The sequence below is a fragment of the Lissotriton vulgaris genome, chromosome 7 (assembly GCF_964263255.1).
Source record: "Lissotriton vulgaris chromosome 7, aLisVul1.2, whole genome shotgun sequence".
In the NCBI taxonomy this organism is placed as follows: Eukaryota; Metazoa; Chordata; class Amphibia; order Caudata; family Salamandridae; genus Lissotriton; species Lissotriton vulgaris.
Window position 1 is genome coordinate 685,087,469 of NC_141695.1, and position 19,982 is coordinate 685,107,450.

The 19,982-nt window shown below is 45.1% G+C and overlaps 1 protein-coding gene across 4 annotated transcripts in view; it reads left to right on the forward strand.

The window, feature by feature from the left end:
- LOC147702248 (uncharacterized) overlaps positions 1-19,982 on the forward strand; it is a 132,901-nt gene that overhangs the window by 40,036 nt on the left and 72,883 nt on the right. For all 4 annotated transcript variants that reach the window (XM_086930899.1, XM_086930898.1, XM_086930900.1 and 1 more), the window contains exons 2-3: positions 19,768-19,845; positions 19,946-19,978. In XM_086930899.1, the coding sequence (XP_086787025.1) occupies positions 19,768-19,845; positions 19,946-19,978 (111 nt within the window). The remainder of the gene's footprint in view (positions 1-19,767; positions 19,846-19,945; positions 19,979-19,982) is intronic.

Here is a 19,982-nt window from a genome sequence, read left to right on the forward strand (position 1 = left end):
CGGGAGCGGTTTTCGATATCCTCCAGATGCATTTGCATGTCCATATTCTGGTCTTGCAACCTGAGGACTTCTTGTTGGAGCGCCGTCACATCTGTGACTGTGGAGTCGCTTTTCTCTTCAAGTGCAGCCACCCGCTCTCCGACCCCATCAACATCCCGGCGAATGTCTTTAAGTTCCACGGCAAATTCGGCTTTGACTGACTGGTTGTCTTCCCTAAGTGTAAGGAAGAGCGACTCTAGGAAGGCCTTTGTGATGGGCCAGGGGGTGTTTCGCTGTATCGGCCTTCGGTGTTATGGAAGCCATATCAGGGATGGACTGTGAGCGGCCAAAGATATCCTTCAGGGGTTTCGGCTTGTTGGTCCTGGATTTGGACATGCTCCCCTGGCTTTCCAGACACCCCACCAAGTAGCTATGAGAGACCGTTGGCCCCCCCGGGGTGCACAAATCCTCCAGCCGCTGGCCACAGCTTACTCGGGAGATGTAGGGCAGACAGGAACCAAGGCGAGCGGCGATCCCCAGCGATCTCAGCAGCACGGGCATCCAAGATCCGGTGAAGATCCGGTGATTCTTGGGCGTCGCCGGTCTAGCCGTAGGGAACCACCATCAGCGGGGGTGCGTAACAGATTATGGAGGGCTCGAGAGTGGTTCCCAAAGTATGGCGCTGCGTGTTAGGGATTGGTCCAGCTCCAGGGCAGCGCAAGCTCGTGGGGTTGGCCGCTCCCCGATCACCGAAAGGCCCCCCACCTGGTGTACGGGCAAGACCCCAGTGCCTCTCTTCGCGCCACACTCAAAAATGGCGCAGAGTTCTAGGACGTGGGTGGTCAGACCCCCGGGATCCTCTTAACAGCCCTGCCGCCTCAGGTGTCACAAAGACCGAGCACAAGTCCACTATAGCCCCAGGTACCTTCTGTTGGGTGCTCTGTAGAGCGAAGGAGCCCGCTAGGCTGAGTCACTCCCCCGAGTGCGCACTCCAAGACCAGGTTGCTCCGACGGTGGATCAGATGGTAGGCACAGCACGCCGGACGTCCACCCTCTCCTGCCACGCTACGCTGCTCCCTGGTAGGTCTAGATCTTTAATTTAGAGTCAATCATTTTTATTTTATTGTGTGGAGAAGCAATGTTTTACACAGCTCAGCTTGCCGGCAGGGTGTACTCTCATAGCAATTACACAGCGTCTGGGTCCACAACCCGGAGGGCGACCCCGCGGAAGAGAGCAAAGCTTGAAGAGCAGCCTTGCAATGCTTTTGCCACCACTTTAATAAAAATAAAAAAAACAGAAGACACAAAAATAAAACCCCTACCCCTACCCCCATTACCCCCCCCACCCCGCTCCACACCAGCATCGAACTGTACCATCCAACCTCCAGGACCGGCCCATACCCCTATCAACAGGCAATCAATCAATATTTTTGGTCCCCTGAGGTTCTAAGAGAATGAGTTGCAGAATTTGCAGATACTTCGGGCACATTACTTCTTGCAGGTCTTTAGAAAGGAGTCACAAGAACGGACCCCAAAGCTTTGTGTAGTCCCTGCCCTTCCCATCCATACCCAGGGAGAGGCGCTCCATAGCCAAAGTGTGCCAAAGTCTTAGTAACCAATCCCGTGGGTCTGGAATAACTGGGGAACCCCACTGTGCTAAAAGGACCCGTCGCGCCGCCAACAAAGCTAGTGCAATCTGTCTACCCTTCAGCGAGCGCAAGGGAAAGTACTTAGGGTGTGGAAGCCCCAGCAGCACATGTTATGGGGCCCTGGGAAATGTAATCTGAAATGCATCTTCCAGGTCATCCAGGACCGCCCCCAGTACCTCACCAGCTTTGGGCAATGCCACAGTAAATGCACCAAAGTCCCTGAGAGGCCACACCCCCGCCAGCAGAGGCCTGACTTTGCAGCGTCCCATGCCTTGATGCGCGCCGGGGTATAGAACGAATAGGCGGCCACTTTATAGGCCGATTCTGTACCTGCAGTGTTAGAGGCAGTGTGGTGCACGCGGTGAGAGATAGATTCACACTCCTTTTTCGTCAAGGGGCGCCCCAGCTCTGTTTCCCAACGGACCTGCGCCTTAGTGCGCTGCTTCTTAGGATGGTGCAGGATCATCGCGTACAACTCAGATATGATCTTGCAATCATCTTTCTTACAGACTAAACATTTTTCAAACACCGACAATGGGCGGGACATGGAAGCGAAATTGGCTGGCTGCGTCACCCAGTGGGCTAATTGCGAATAGTGGAAAGCATCAGTCTACGGTAACTAAAAGTACTCCCTCCGTAATTGGGCGAATGGAATCAGACCCTCAAGGTCAAAGAGAGAGCCCCCCTCTTACAGCCTTCCTCACGCCAGCGGTGAAAGATTGGAGACGCAAACCCCGGCGGAAAATCCGGATTATCAACAATAGGAGTCATCGGAGAGGGAAAGGTAGTCCACCCCCGCGCTTGGCCAATTGGTACCACTCTTTGAGGGTCGGGGAAGTCACAGGGAAAGAATACAGGCCCCAAGCCCTATGCTTACGCGGTAGCCACAACTCCCGCCAAATGTTGCAACCCGCTACCGTCTGGTTCATAAAGTTCCAGTGCTTGCTAGACAGGGTGTTCCAGTCTGCTATGTAACTGAGGGAGGAAGCTTGATGGTACGCCGTCAGCAGGGGAAACCTCTAGATCTTTAATTTAAACAAGCAACCCCACTTGTAAATAGCGGGTGCATCACTGAGCTTGCGATCCGATGTGTACTTGCATCCTAAATAGAATAATATCCTTCTAGTAAATAGTGTGCGTATCACTGCTTTATTCTTCCTGTGTATTCTTGGTATAAGTTTGACTTAAAGTGTGTGTATCACTGCTGAGGTAACACACACAATTAATGACAACAGAAATTAGGTGATAAAAGTGTGTGCATCACTGATCAAAGACGCTGCACATAAATTGAAGTGATGAAGTAGCTTCACATTAAGCCTTTACTAAAATGGCTGCAGTGTTATGCGTAGTATGTGCTGTGCGTGTATATTCGTAAGGAATTAGACCACACAATGCTGGCATCAGGCTTGTTGTGCGACTTCAAGATTAAAATCTTCATTCAAGCTTCTGGACACTCGCGTGACCACTCTCGCGGCTGGGCTTCAAACGGCATGTGAAGAAACTGTCAAATTGAATCCTGAAAGTATATCTTAAATGTACAGTACCTCGAAATAGTGTGTACTCTGTGAATTCAGTTGCACTGGAGAACCCTCAATAAAGTCAGGTTGTCTTGGGTTTCTGCCGGGTTGGCTTTGTATGCCATGGGAAAAGGCGCTTGAAGCTCCTCAGTGGGTGGACACTTCAGGAGTCGCTTGGTGCCAATTGTAGATTATTCTAAATCCATTGCTACTTTGAAGAGAGACTTCAAGGTGCTACAATAAACCACCGATCACTTCATGCCAGAGCAGAGGATGCAGAAGGACGGTCCATACTAAACAAAATTTGTATTGTGGGCCTTCCTGAAAAATGTAAGGGGAGAGATCCTGCATGTTTCCTGGAGGAGTTTATCAAGACTGTGGTGGGCTCCCCAGACTTCTCCTAACAGTTTGTGATGGAATGTGCACACAGGGTGCCAGCAGCGGCTTTTCTTGACCAAGGGCTAAGACCAGACCGCTGATATTAAGGGTCCTCACTTACAAGAACCACGGCACCATCCTCCAAGCTGCAACACAAACTAGTCCATTCACCCATTAGAACTGTACAATTCTAGTCTTCCTAGATTACACGCAAGAAGTGCAAGCAAAATGAAGGCAAAAGCAGAGCTGCAAAAATTGAATACCCAAAATATGATGCGCTCCTCCTGGTTAAACTGCGAATCCTGTCAGAGGACAAATCCTGGTATTTTACGGCACTGGTGTAGGGGGTGGGACTGGCTAGAGGGCTGGCTTCTGCTTGAAAGTTAGAAACATAAAGGGGGGTTACAATTGTGTGGTAAATAGTAATTTACCGTCGGAATTTCTATGCGGTAAAGTTCAATAAAAATAACTCAATCGAAAATAAAGAGACAAAGTCCGTGGCAGCTGAGTTTCAAAGTGGGTTTTATTCCATAAAATGGAATGGTTCGAACCAGGATATCATGTTCCTTTCACCATAAAGGATCAGGAAGGGATAGAGCATACTTTATTGACAGAGTACAACTTTTATAGTTAATGCACAGAATGGTGATCAATACAGAAGGCGTAACAGCTGAGAGAAACGAGATAAGAACACATGTGCGTAGCAATACGTAATCAGAAGGCGTGCACTAGGGCGTACACAGAGGTGTGTGCTAGAAACGTCACATGAAGGTGACACAAGTGGGTGGATACATAGTGGAATTTTGCAGTGTCAGCAGAAATCTGTGGCAAGGATGCGCGCGCAGCAGCATGACGTGTGACTAACGTGAGGCTGGAGGGTGCAGGGGACTTGACATTTAGCACTAGAGGAAAGAGACAGAAGTCTGGCATGTCAGATCAACTCGTTCCTAAATCATATCCGATATCTTGTGTTTGGGGAACTATATTATCTAGAATGAAAGGTCTCTCGGGCAGAGGCTACTCTATACTGACTATTAATGCGTGCATATGTGACTACGTGTCTGCGTGTAATGCGAGGGGCCATGGGCCTACCATGGTAACAGGAGCAATGAATTACTTGCATGGAGACAGAGAGGCCGGGCCCTTTGCTCTGTAGCCGAGGAAATGTTTATCTATTCTGCTAGACTGGAATGTGTTTTCGAGGAGCTGAACTCGGCTATACTGATAACTTGAAGGCAAAATACTGTCTTTGGCAGGCAAGCAGGCCGAGCCGGGCACCGCTCGCCGCGCAGGGAGTAGGACAGAGGTCAGGGAGGCATCCCACGTTGCAGCTTTTCAGGAGGCAGAGAACAGAAAGGGCTTGATGGCAGAAATCAGGGCCTAGCTCTGCAGGGCTAGGAAAAACGTGGAAGTGCACCATGAAAAGACGTTGGCAAGGCATACTTAGGAACTGAATTATCGATCCATCCATGGTGGATCTGAAAGAGGACATGTTAACGTTGGACGCAAATGTATTTGCGTCTTCATAGCAGGTCGAGGAGGGAAGTTACATGCACTTTAAGCTCGTACATGGAGACGGTGGGGTTCACGTTAGGGGACACAATTGACTATAAAAATTTATATTACCTCATTCCCTCCTTGTCCCCTACGGACCCTTCATGATACATCAATCCTCATTAGTCCATCTATTTGTTCATATAACATCATTTGCTCTTCCTTTTTCAGACGGGATCTAGAACGTGGACTTGGATGAGGAAAACAGGATGTGGCGCACAAGCCGCAAATCGCCGGCCCACATTGTATACATAGGCAACAACTGAATACTATGAGAAGGGCTATTCCGAGGAAGGATAGGACTTTCCAACCCCAGGCTGATAACACGCTCCAGAACCAAGCGGACCAAGTCCAGGTACCTAGATTCTGGTGTATCTGACTTGCAATCTTATGGAGACGTGTAATGGCTTTATATACTGACGGTGCATTATTTGGAATGAAAACACAGCAGCTCGATCCGAGGACTTTACAGGCCCCGCCCCTATCGGCCAGGATGACGTCAAGGACGAGACGATTTTGAAGAACGACAAGTCTCATAGCAGACTGTTCCTCGGTCAAGTTACCTAGGGCGGAAGTAGTTTCATTCACTACTGCTTCGAGGGTTCTGGTTAAGTGACGTATAGATTTACTATTAAAGACAGCACCTAAATAGGGAAAGAAACCTTTATTGAAATCTGTGTATCGTTCCCATGCCGTTTCAGTATAGTCGACAAGCGGGAGATCTCTTTTGGGTCTGTGAACTAGATGGGAGTTTCTATGATAATCAGGTGGAGCTAGAAAAACAGGTGGCAGAAGGAATGCAATGTAACATGTCCCATCCCAATCTAGTGGCAAACGTATATAGGCTGTATGACCACAAATGAAATAGGAATGTCTGGTAGCTTTGAATGTAGACTTGCCTTTATCACTGAATTCGATCACAGTAGTACATTTACTATGACCTAAAGGTACTGAACCATTCTTTCTGACACATAATTCGCCTTTAACGGGTAATACTGACATAGAGGGTAAGTCTGGTCCTGTATCAGACTGAACATTTAGAATCATGAGGTTGAGTGTATAATTACCTAATCCATATACTTCATTTTCTAGATCGGTCCCTGTTCTTTGTGGAAGACCCTCCTTGTTAGGGTAACATACTTTATGCAGAACTGTGTTCAGATTTCCCCATATCCAACTGCCTTTGTAAACTATGGACTCGGAGTCTAATGAATTTATTAAACTAAACCAGGCACCACAGGAACCATTATGTGTGAACGGATACGGGAAGAGGGGCAAGACTCCCTTGTATTTCTGATAGGGAGGAAGTCGGCCACATATCCAACAATTTGTAGCATTGCTGGTCTGATGAGAATGATGTAACATACTGATAAAAGTATTGTTGCGCAGCGCAAGTCGGTAAGCTAACTCATGCGGGGGTAGTTCACTGAAAGTATGCTCGACAGTGCTGTTTGAAAAGAAATGTGCATGTATGGAGAGAGGGAAATACATGTGTAGCAGAATACTTGCAGCAATAATCGTAAGACTCAGAAAAAACATAATCAATAATGTCACAATACAGTGACTACGAAGAGATTTACAATATTCTCGTTTCTTGAGCTGTTTCTGTCTATCTCTCTCTCTATTGGGGTCTAACGGGTACATGTCAGAAACTGTCTAACCGATTCACCTAGGGGAGGACTTAAACAATTAAACTGTCTGACTTGCTAGACCTCAGCTTTAATTTATACTCTTGTTGAGGAGTTTTCTCTACCAGGGGAAGTTTAGAGTCACTGGAATCTGGGCAGTCCTTAGAGGGGGAGGAAGAGTCAGTCTCTGGCGGCGATCCGTAAAGTTTTTTAACATGACTCATGTGAACCCATCCTTTGCGGCCCTCCAACTTCACTGCCGTCCTCGTGGTCAATAAGACGAGCTTCGGCTCCTGCCAGCGGGGCTCCAGCAGGCTTCTCCTGTCGAAATTGCGTACAAAAACGAAGTTTCCCGGTGTAATCTCGTGCGGCTTCACCTCGGTGTTGTCGGGAAAGGCTGCAGCTACCTGTGAACGACATGATTGTAGTGCAGACATCAAGGAGGCAAGGTAATCTGTCAACATATTACTATCAACATCAGTTAACTTTCTTGGCATAGGCGTCCCCCACATATTCGGTGGCCTACCAAAGACCACCTCATACGGGGATAGCCCTGTTCTAGAGTGTGCAACCATTCTCATGTAAAACAATGCAACTGGCAAGGCGACTATCCAGTCTACCCCTTTCTCGGCACAGATTTTAGCAAGACGTGTTTTCAATGTCTGATTGTGGCGTTCCACGAGACCTGCTGCCTCGGGATGTCGGACGCAGTGGAATTTCCACTGATATCCTAGCAGGAGTGAAACCTGCTTCATTAATTCGGACGAGAATGGTTGGCCGTTATCTGAGTACACGACACGAGGCAAACCGTACCGTGGGAAGAATTCACGAACCAGCTGCTTGGCAGTGGTCGGAGCAGTGTAATCTGGGACTGGATATGCTTCTGTCCAACGGGAAAGTGCACAAACAACTACGAGGACATATTTGAATCCTCGACATCGTTCCATCTGGATATAATCCATCTGGAGGACTTCAAAAGGGTAATCGGGAGGATTGAATCCACCTTGCTCTACGGGAATGCTTTTACCTGGATTGAACTGACAACAGATCATGCAAGTACGCACTTTCTGTTTTGCTGCTGCTCGTAAATGTTTGTTGTACCAGAGATTCTGTAAACTGTCTAACATGGCTTTTTCTCCCAGATGTGCTGGACTGTGTGCAGTGTTGATCATAACTTGAACCATAGAGTCGGGGAGAAACCATGTGGCTTTTCCCTTCGTCACCCATCCCTGATCTGTCTGGATCCCTCCTAGTTCAGTCCATTTCTTTATTTCGTCTGGAGTAGCATGTGTCTGTATGTCAAGTACATCTAGTGCGGGATCCTTAACTGTCATGCAATGTGTTGGTGTCGGAACTATTGTCTTTGTCATGTCAGCTGCATGTGTATGAGTCAGAGCTGTGTGTTTCGCGGTTTGATCTGCCAGGTCGTTACCCTGGGAAATGGTATCGGTAACTTTAGTATGTGCTTTACACTTCATGATGGCTATGGCTGAAGGCAGATGTATTGCTTCTAACAGTGCTTGAATGAGGGGACCATGTTGTATTTTGGCTCCGTGAGAGGTCAAAAAACCTCGTTCCTGCCAGAGTACACCGAAGTCGTGTACGACTCCAAATGCATAACGTGAATCTGTGTATATGTTAACATTCCTGTTTTTGGCTATTATACAGGCTCGGGTCAGAGCAATAAGCTCTGCAGCTTGAGCAGACAATGTATCAACACGATGTGTTTCTTTGACTTCAGTTTCGGTGGTCACTGCATATGCGGCCACTAATTCGCCTGTGCTTGTTCTCATACATGAACCATCCACGTAAAGTGTCAGATCTGGGTTAGTCAGTGCAACATCTGTCAAGTCTCGTCGGGGCTTTGTTACTGCATTAATGATCTCTATACAGTCATGTGGAGCTGGATCTGTTGTAATCGAAGGTAACAATGTGGCAGGATTGAGTATGTTACAGCGTCTGATTTCTATGTGTGGTTGGAATAGTGTCAATTCATAACCTGTCAGTCGTGCTATGGTCAAGTGTTGAGTCTGTGTTCGGTTTAAAAGAACTTCCACAGAGTGTGGAACTTGTACTGTCAGGGGATGTCCTAACACTATGGAATCACTTTGTCGGATTGCTAAGGCTGTTGCTGCAACTGATTTTAAGCACGCAGGCAGGGCCTGGGCTACTGGGTCTAATGTACTTGAAAAATAAGCACAAGGCTTATGTGAACCTGCTTGATCTTGTGTGAGGACAGACAATGCTGTACCATCACGTTCTGTAACAAAGAGTGTAAAAGGTTTGCTGTAACAAGGTGTTGCTAAAACTGGTGCTTGACATAATGCTTTCTTTAATTCTTCAAAAGCCTGTGTGTGTTCCTGAGTCCAAGGGAGGACAGTCGAAGTCGCTGCCTCCTGTGTTGTCAACTGTATAAGTGGCTTGGCTAGAAATGCGTACTGGGGAATCCATTGCCTGCAGTAAGAGGTGAGGCCAATGAAGGCCCGCACTTCCTTTTGTGTCGTAGGTTGCGGTAAGTGTGCAATTAACTCGATGCGGTCAGGTGTTAGCTGTCTCCCCCTCTTGGACAGCAAGTGCCCAAGGTACACCACTTGCTGGACACAGAATTGTAACTTTGAAGGGGAAACCTTGTGTCCCTTGTCAGCCAGAAAATGTAAGACTGTCAGTGATTCATGTTCACATTCAGGTTCGCTACGAGCGGTGATCAGCAGATCATCGACGTACTGCAGCAGGGCAGTGTTAACTGGCATTTGAATACTGTCAAGTTGTCTTTTCAATGCTTGGCTGTAGATGCTGGGGCTTTCTGTGAATCATTGAGGTGCGCGTGCAAATTTGAAGCTTCGGCCATTTAAACAGAATCCGAAAAGAAATAGGCTTTCCGGATCAATGGGGACACTGAAGAAGGCGTTCTTGAGGTCAATTACAGTAAAGAACGTCGCCTCTGAATCAATAGCAGTCAATAAGGATGAGATGTCAGGGACCACAGGGTACTGTGGCACAATGCATTTATTTAATTCTCGCAGATCAATCACCAACCGATAAACTGGTGGTGCATTTGGGTCAGTACGTTTAAGAATCGGAATGATAGGGGAATTACATAGATTGGAGTCGGTTTCTACAACCACTCCCTGTGCAATGAGCTCTTCAATGATTTCCAGTAAAGCCACTACAGCATCGGGTGGTAACTTGTATTGTCGGATTCGGGGCAGTACAACTCCTGGCTTGAGTGTAACACGATATGGTGTAATGTGCATACAATCTACATCAGTTGGGCCTTTCGCCCACAAATGGTCTGGTACATTTTTCAATCTGTCATCAAAACCTCGTAACACATAGTGACCTTTAAAGTCACGTAGAAATAGTCTAACTCCTTCCGGAGAACAACATATTACAGCTCCTAGAGCCTTCAGTGTCTTGATACCTAACAAGTTTTCTGGACATGACTTCGTGAGTAGTAAGTCTGTAGTGCGTGACAATGGACCAACTGCTAGGGGAACAGGTTTTGATACTTCATTAACAATAGGCTGTCCTGAAAAACCAAGGGAAACATTCTGTGAGCCTGAGAGGGGTGCCCCTGGAACCTCATTGTGACTTATTGTTGTTCGACTTGCCCCTGTGTCAATCAAAAACTTTCTATCCTTTCCTAAAACTTGACTATGTACATAAGGACCCTCTTGATCTACAGGTATTTCAATAAGAGGCAAGCCAACTTCCCTCTCTAGGCTGTTTCATGTGTATCGCTGATAATCGGGGTAATCAGATTGTGCATACTGGTACATCTGTTGTGAAACTTGCTGTGCCGCGGCAATAGGCTGTGGCTGTGGTACCGCTACTGTCTGTACTGTCTGTTGTGGAGCATGCATTGGCTGGGTGTTCTGTGGAACATGTTGCTGAACCTGATGTTGGATCTGGTCCTGTCTAGGCTGACGGGGTCTCTCTTTAGTTTTACCTGTGGATATGTTATGTTTCAGGACTGCACATTCATTTACATAGTGGCCTGGCTGTTTACAGTAGTTGCACGTCCCTTTAACAGGAGCCGCCGAATTATTAGACTGTGTCATACCCCTTTTCTGACCGTCAGCTGGAACTGACTGAGCGACTAACATTTTTATTTTCGTATCTTTCATACGTCTTTGTTCGTGATCTTGTTCTTCTCTAATTCTGTTCTGGTGGTACTGTAACATTTGTAACATTTGGGATGGTGAGTTTGCTTGCCATGTGCTCTCGACTTTATATACACGGTTCTTAACCTGGGGCAGGGAATTCTCGACTAATTTGGTTACAAAAAGGTGCGGGTATGACTCGCTACTTGGTTTCAGGCCGCTATTAATAATAAAACATTTCTCGAATCTAGAATAAAAATCACTAGTGTCTTCATCGTGTTTCTGTTTACAGGCTGAGATTGCGTCCCAGTCTTCCTTTTTCGTTGTCAATAATCTTGGCAGAACCTGTACAATTAATCCTAGTAATGCTTTAGCTTTCTCCCCAAGGCCTAACCCTGGAGTACGACCATTTTCCTCGTCTTCTATTTCGGTCCAATTAATCTTTTTATCTCCCACCTCCCATTCTTTCTCTTTGAGTTTCTCGTAAATGCCAGCTGGCAACAGTACTTTTAACATTTTCATAATATCTGAGTACGTGTAGTCACCCATGAGTAGCATATCTTTAATTTCTCGGTGAAAACCTGCAGGGTCTTTATCGTGATAGGGTACTAGTTTCTTCATTTCTATCAATTCTATTTTAGTGAGGGGTGTATATACATATACACGTTCTAGTGTGTCATCTTCTTTTCTTACTGGATGTACTTCTCGTAAGGGATTCTGTCTGTCGAAGTAAAACATTTTTCTTTCTGGGGGTGGTGGGGCTGACATAAACTGTGGTTTCAGAAAAGTATTATACTTGTGTCTATGTTCTAGAATTTCTTTAATTAAATCAGTACCTAGGCCTCTCCATCTATTAGAGAGCAGTTCTACCAATATGTCCGGTAAGGGACCTGGATCAGAATGTTGGCTCTTAAACAACGTAATGAGATGCTGAATCATGTATACACTAGCTAATTTTTGTTCATCAGGGGAAAGGCTCAAGAACGTCTGAGCTACTGCATCATCATTATACGTACTAGAATTGTCAGCCCATTGTACGGCGGACCGGGCTAGTTCTTGTTCATCCATGGAATTGAGTACATGGTACCCCATTCGATCTTGAAGTATTTTATCGGTAGCCTGAAACAAATGTTCAGGAGTCCTCGGATTTGACATGGCTGCTTGAAAAAGTCTCTTACTTTCTGGACGTACCGGACGCATTGTATTATTAAAGGGTCTTCCCTTACCTACATATGCTATCGTTTCTCTAGCTGGTAATTGCAATGTTTGTGCTGTGGTCTCTGGTTGTTCCTCCTCCTCCGAGGATTCATTCTTGTCTGTATCTATTTCTCTTTCAGGCTGTCTTCTTTCGTGTATTTTTACTACCGCTTTTCGGATCCTTCTGTACATGTTTTCTATACAACTCTGTTTATCATGCTTTCCGTCTGCTATATTCTGACCCCATTTGTTAAGTGCGTTCATTTCTTCCTTGTCTACACCGGGCCTATCTTGATCTCTTATCAAGCAGTTTATGAAGAAACGTAATATCATACTTTGAGTGTCAACTTTCTGATATGCCATGGCCTCGCCAATACTTTCAGGACCTTCCCCCGTTTGGACAAAATGATATATTCTGTCTAGATGATCAATCATTCCTGGTAGTAACATTAAATAGTTTGCAACTCGTCGTAGACGTACTGATGCTAGCATCATTCTGTCGTCTTTACCGGGTACTGGATCATATCTACAGTCTGTGAGAGGCTCTTTAAGTATGTTGTAACTCGCTGTTTGAGGTGTACGTTGTTGTGCTAAATCCCTATAAGTCAATCGATGTGTTTGTGGCGGTGTTTGAAAACCTCCTGTCGCACCTCCCGAGGTGCCAGGTCCAAAAGGATTTAGTGGATGAATGCCAGGAATAATAGGTGCAGGAAGGGCTGGGGGAATAGGCGCAGGATGTGGAACGGGAGGAGGAGTTTGTTGTTGCGGAAGTGGTAGATTATCTCGGGGCGGGGTGCCATCAGCAGGTGGTGCATGAACACGTGGATTTGTATATGCGGGAGCTACGTCGTCTAAATAAGAAGAAAGGAATATGTCCTTTGCGGTCTTGTGGCGTAATTTAGTCGGAACTAATGGAGGGGGCAGATCTTTTGGTACTTCCGGGGTGGCCTTAGGTAAACCCTCGGCCAAAAGAGGATACATACCATTTGCAAGAGTGTTTCGCTGTCGGTCTACTTGTTCTGCTTTGACTCGTATACCTTCCTCAACTAATTCATTTTCTCGGGCTTTTTCTGAATCTTCCCTATGTTTTTCTGCTTTTCTGAATTCTTTTTCTGTTCTTTTATGCGATTCTTTACGCCACAATTCTATAGCGTCTTTCTGAGATTGTCTGGCTTTCTTTTTCCATAGCGCTTCTTCTACTCTCATGATGCAATCTGCATCCCATGTCCCTGTAACGGGCCATCTGTATTTCTCTTCTAGGTTCTTAGTATAATCGGCCCATAAATCTAGGTACAGTATGGCCTCGAAGCCATGCTCATGGTACATAAAATTTCCGGGAGTGTCCCTGGGTGGGACTGGAATTGCTTCCTCTAGTATCCCTTTCCTAGTTCCTATCTGTCTTAATTTGCTGAATAATGGCATCTTGATATTCGGTGCTTGATACTTACTTGAACCTGAACACACTTTTAACACAGAAACACAGTAATGTATATCAAACAGTCACTCATACCACGACATTAATCACATAAAAACATTTTGAACACATATTGACTACCCCTGAATTCTAAAACGAGAACAAAATCGAACCCTTGAATGTCTTGATATACTGCTAAACAGTACAGATACACTGCTAAAACAGTGCAGACCGGGTCTGTGTACCCAAACCCGTCTTTACCGGATACATAGTAATGCACCCGTCTAGATGCGTCCCCAGCAACGGTACTCACCGGGAAGCACGGAACGGAAGGCCTCGGAAACTCGACTGGACTGGACCGGACTGGACTCGACTCGACTCGTGACGTAGATACTTCGGAACTGGTGGGCCTCTAGATACCTCGGACCTTGTTCTCTTTGGCTGGGCTCTGGTCGGGATCCTCCGCACTCCTCACCGCCTCGTCTGGGTGCTGATCGCAGTCTCCGTCACCTCCGTAGGCCTGAGGGAGATACAGGTAATCCTGCGGGTACGCGTAATTGTCCGTCTCGGCTGGGGCAAGGGGCAAAGCCTGCAACGCACCTACCGGCGCGTGGGGTGGGGGAGGGGTTCCTATTCGGGCGCCAAATTAATGTGGTAAATAGTAATTTACCGTCGGAATTTCTATGCGGTAAAGTTCAATAAAAATAACTCAATCGAAAATAAAGAGACAAAGTCCGTGGCAGCTGAGTTTCAAAGTGGGTTTTATTCCATAAAATGGAATGGTTCGAACCAGGATATCATGTTCCTTTCACCATAAAGGATCAGGAAGGGATAGAGCATACTTTATTGACAGAGTACAACTTTTATAGTTAATGCACAGAATGGTGATCAATACAGAAGGCGTAACAGCTGAGAGAAACGAGATAAGAACACATGTGCGTAGCAATACGTAATCAGAAGGCGTGCACTAGGGCGTACACAGAGGTGTGTGCTAGAAACGTCACATGAAGGTGACACAAGTGGGTGGATACATAGTGGAATCTTGCAGTGTCAGCAGAAATCTGTGGCAAGGATGCGCGCGCAGCAGCATGACGTGTGGCTAACGTGAGGCTGGAGGGTGCAGGGGACTTGACATTTAGCACTAGAGGAAAGAGACAGAAGTCTGGCATGTCAGATCAACTCGTTCCTAAATCATATCCGATATCTTGTGTTTGGGGAACTATATTATCTAGAAGGAAAGGTCTCTCGGGCAGAGGCTACTCTATACTGACTATTAATGCGTGCATATGTGACTACGTGTCTGCGTGTAATGCGAGGGGCCATGGGCCTACCATGGTAACAGGAGCAATGAATTACTTGCATGGAGACAGAGAGGCCGGGCCCTTTCCTCTGTAGCCGAGGAAATGTTTATCTATTCTGCTAGACTGGAATGTGTTTTCGAGGAGCTGAACTCGGCTATACTGATAACTTGAAGGCAAAATACTGTCTTTGGCAGGCAAGCAGGCCGAGCCGGGCACCGCTCGCCGCGCAGGGTGTAGGACAGAGGTCAGGGAGGCATCCCACGTTGCAGCTTTTCAGGAGGCAGAGAACAGAAAGGGCTTGATGGCAGAAATCAGGGCCTAGCTCTGCAGGGCTAGGAAAAACGTGGAAGTGCACCATGAAAAGACGTTGGCAAGGCATACTTAGGAACTGAATTATCGATCCATCCATGGTGGATCTGAAAGAGGACATGTTAACGTTGGACGCAAATGTATTTGCGTCTTCATAGCAGGTCGAGGAGGGAAGTTACATGCACTTTAAGCTCGTACATGGAGACGGTGGGGTTCATGTTAGGGGACACAATTGACTATAAAAATGTATATTACCTCATTTGCTGCAACGCAAGGGCATGGAGACAACACCTTTGCAGCCAACCGAACGGACAACACCACATCAGGAGGACAACAAATGTAACACTTTGTCGCATGTTGAGGAATTCTGAGCAATACGCAGCTGGCTAGGGACAAACACCTTCTGAATGCCAGGAAGACCTAGAGGTGGGACAGAGCCTCAGAAGCAGAGTTTCGACACTGCAGTATCCATTTCCCGGTGTCTAATTCTTCACCTTTGTTTTTTCTTGTTAGATCACAAGACATTTGAAAAGACTGCTGCATTGTGTCCATCAGGTTTAATATTTAGAAATATTTTGTAGGGGTGGGTGACAGGCATCTCAAGCATTGAGGTAGTGGGCAGTTGCAAGCCTGCAGCATGAGGCAGTAGGGAGGGGGGTATGTTTAATGGAGAGATGTTTTTTATTGGTATCTCTGTTGCACAACACAGACTTGGATGAGACGGGCATAGTGGTTCAGGCCAGTGAGTGCACCACTGGCGGTTGCTTCGGAACGGGGGTGTTGTGGGGGGATAAAGCCATACTCTTCCTGGCAGCACACAGGTTCCCCTAAGCCAATCACGACACTGCTGTCACCAGAGTGACAGCAGCGTTGTTATTGGTCTGAGCGGCCTGTTTGCCACTCAGATTGTGCATGTGAGCCTTGGGACCGTTCTCTGCAGCACAGCCAGGTGGAGAAATACTAACTGTGCTTGACTGTTTGTCCGTCCCAAGGGGGCTGGCCAAACTGTCATGTGCACTTATGGTGCACCAACCACTCCTCCTCCCTGTGACTCCAGCCCCACCCGCCCTAACCTGCCCAGTACTAAAAATTAAATGATAATAACATTACTATTGTCATTTTATTTTTCCTTTTCAACTGCTCTGCGAGCAGTGGGGCGACGCTCCTCCGCCTTAGCAGAGGAGCTGCTGCTTTAGTGCACAACATTCATCTGGTTATTGTACAAGGGCTGGTCAGCAGAGACCCACTTAGTAGGAAATAACTGTGGGTTTGTAGTTAGAGCTGGATGGACAGATGGACAGATGGACAGGGTGTGGTGCTATGCGGTAGTAACAAGAGAATGGAATGGGGAGAGGATTGTTGTGATGCCTATGTACTCCACGTCAAGACTACAATCGGTGCTCTATAGAGAGAATTGGGACATGAAGCAAACAGACCCCTGCACTGCTCCTGATTAAGGGAGGGGATATCATTGTAATGCCCTGTCAAGATATAGGCAGGTTCACGACAGCCACACTCTGAAGCCATGATGATAGATGACTAGAACAGTTCCTGACTGCCTTTGGGCTTATGGACCTCTGGCGCAGTACCCACCCCACTGACAGGGAAAATTCCTAAGCGGCCACTAACAGGCATTCTTTCTATAGGCTTGACCACCTTTTTGCCCCAGTGCTGCAAATAAAATAAAATAAAATAAAAAAAATAGTCTATGCACCTGGAAGTATTCTAAAAATGCTCTTCTTTGCCGGTATTATTGATCTCTACAAGGGATTTTCCCAGTTGGGCATTGATTTTGGAGGCAAGTATAAAACTGGTATTTTCAGATGATCGTTTTCCAGAAAAAAATATCCTGTTCTAACAAAGAGTCACATAACTATACCTGTCTCTCAATATAATTTCAAATCAAGCCTTGTCCCCAAGTTCGCTTCTTCCGAGAACACTATACAGTGTGAGTCTAATTGTCCACCCCGCTTCCCTTGGAATGGTTTCACTGTCAAATCAGTTTCTGACATAATTCCCTCCATGAGTGTCAAACATTGTTTGTGTAATATACCTTGATTTCTCATTTTCATCCACCATGAGTTTTTTTCTGAAGTGCATATCGATTCTATCAACCTTTAAACCAGTCAAGTCAAACTCCACTCTTTCACCAGGTTCCAACATTTCCAGATCCACTATATCTTTCAGCACATCCATATCTTGGATCTTCAAATTGTGATCTTGCATACCACTGCTGTATTCCTTTCCCTATGTACATCTTTCATTTTCTTCATAGAGAAAAGTTCAATAATTTAAGTTTCCAAATACATTTAAATACATTTATTCTTGTTTCTGAATAGTAAAAACAGTTTTAAGGCAGATGGAAAGTCCAAGAAACCAAACCTGTTTTCCACATTCGTTAAAGTTCTATCACATAATTTTACTACAACAGTGTTATATTCTATTACCAATTCCTTGTCCATGTCAGATGTTATTTCCACTGTCTTTATGCTTCCCTGTTTTTTTGATCCAAATCTTGATTCCAACTCTTACACTCTCCTCTTCTCCTTTGCCTTTCCTTCCTTTTCTCTCCCTCTTCCTGAGTTTATTGTTGACTGTTTGTTGAACGAATCATCTTGAACTGAATAAGACCTGTGGTTCTCTAGACATACCTTGGCCCTCTTCATTCTTGTCTTTGTCTATTGATTACTATCATGTTTCTTTCATAGAGACGGACACATTTTCTCAAACATATGTAAAGTCTACCTAGTTCATAATCCTACGGGACCCTCTGGTATACCACCGAGTTCTTCTTTTGTACATCCTTTTCTATTCCCTCAAGTCATTTCTCCATTTTGCCAAAATATTTGTTTACATATTCCGTATTTGCATTTAGTTTCAAGTCTCTTTGTAGATTTTCAAACTCTCTCAAAATCATTTCTGTATTTCTGATGATATATTTAATCAGTATACACAACATATTTGCTGATGCTAAGCATTTGCTTTCCCATTTAATCAGCATCTCAAACAACATGGCTTGTAATAGGAGTTATGGTGTGTGTTGGGTACGTGCTAGCCATAACTGATGATTTTCAGTGGTTTTGCGTGTTTTACCACAACCCAATTTTTAACAGTAATTCTAAATGCATCAAATATCACTTTTAAATGCTTTCTACCATTATTTTACATTTTTTTCTTGTTCATGTATTAATTTCATGTCACATGTTCAAACTCCTCAAAATGCTGTCTTTAAACCCTGGAAACTTGAAGTCTGCATGACTAGTGCAGCCAGGGTCTGTGCCTGCATCGCCCACCAGAAAGGAACGGATACATTTATCTTAATTGTAACATGCAGAACAGTACTTGAATCTCATGGGCACAAACACAAGCAACTGCTGAGAATAACATTCAAAGATGGCGGCCTCTGCCATTATTAGCTTTGCCTGTGTTTGGTAAATTGCACTGCAATCACTGACAAATCCAATATTGTGTAGTGTCTGGATCCAGCAGCACTAACTCAAACTGACTGAGGTTAGACGCTGATAGAAGTTTTTCAACAAACTAAAGTGCCTATTACAAGCCAGAAGTAGTGCAAGTATATAAATCGTAGTTGTTGCTGCACATCTATATGCTGTGATAGTATACCATAAATAAGCCAGTACAAATTTGATTAAGAAAATGGTGCTAAAGCATTGAACAACCTGCTACTAGTGGTGTTAGTGTGAGATGGTTGAAAAAGGATTTCAGGCAAATCTTACTCACAAAATGCACATAGGGGCACACACATAAGGTTATGTGGCAATTTAATAGTATATGAAATAAGACCGCTTGTTAATGTACCTGAGATAATGTATTCATAATTTAGACAGCCTAGTTATAGATCTTATGATGTGTCCAGCAATCAATCTTCACCTTACAGTCCCAAAATAAAAGACCTTAGTGGGGGTGCAATAATCAATTTCAGGGTCGACCATTATAATTGTTGATATGTCATCCTTCCAGTCTCTGTGGATGATTGGCTAAAAAGGCCCAAAACCAGCTCTACATGCCACTAAATTAGTTAATCAAGGGGTCCATGTCCTTAATACAAGACAGACACTGCATTAGCTCTCGCTGGCCAATTAGATGAGGTAGCCTGCTGGATGTTTCACATTTTATGTGAGGGTCTGGTAGTTACACAGGAAGCGGTACTGGAGAACAATTCCGTTATAAACGCTCCTTGGTACAGATACAGGCTTTCTACAAACTCAAAATAGTGGTATTTTTTTTTAGATTTGGCTCTCTGGGAAGCTGAAGACTTAACTAATATTTCAATAAGGTATGGACCAAGAAAGGAGCAATTTATGGATTCCAATACAAACAGCTTCCCACACAGTATAGACAGGAACCCTGGGCAATGAAAATGGTAACTGCACATATTGTTAAACCGTGTATAGGAAATTATGCTATCTGACTGGCTAATGGATAAATATGCAGTCAGTGACGGACTTCTCCTGTTTTCTTACCTCTTGACTGAAACAGTATAATTAAATTATGTTGAAACAATATAATCAAATGAGTTTCTTAGGGTATGTTGAAACAGTGTAATCCAATGGGTATACTGGAGTATAACAGCATAATCTAATGGGTATCTTGGGGTATGCTGCAACGCATATTTGAATGATTTTGTTAGTGAATGTTGAACCAGAATAATCAAATGGGTTTCTTGGAGTTTGTTGAAACAGTTATTCAAATGAGTTTCTTGCTGTATGTTTTCCAGAAATTTGCCTGGTCAAAATACTTATTTCGCCTTCGGAATACCACTTTATCGTTTTACACCAGTAAAGAAGCAGATGAGGTAGGGGGCTCCACACTGTCCCTTGTACAACCCTGTCATATATCCCACTTTGAAGCAAGATAAATGTTTTGGGTAAATAGTCTGTTTCTTTTCTTTTCAGACCTGCCTCCGGGGAAAGTACTACATACATTTAGTAA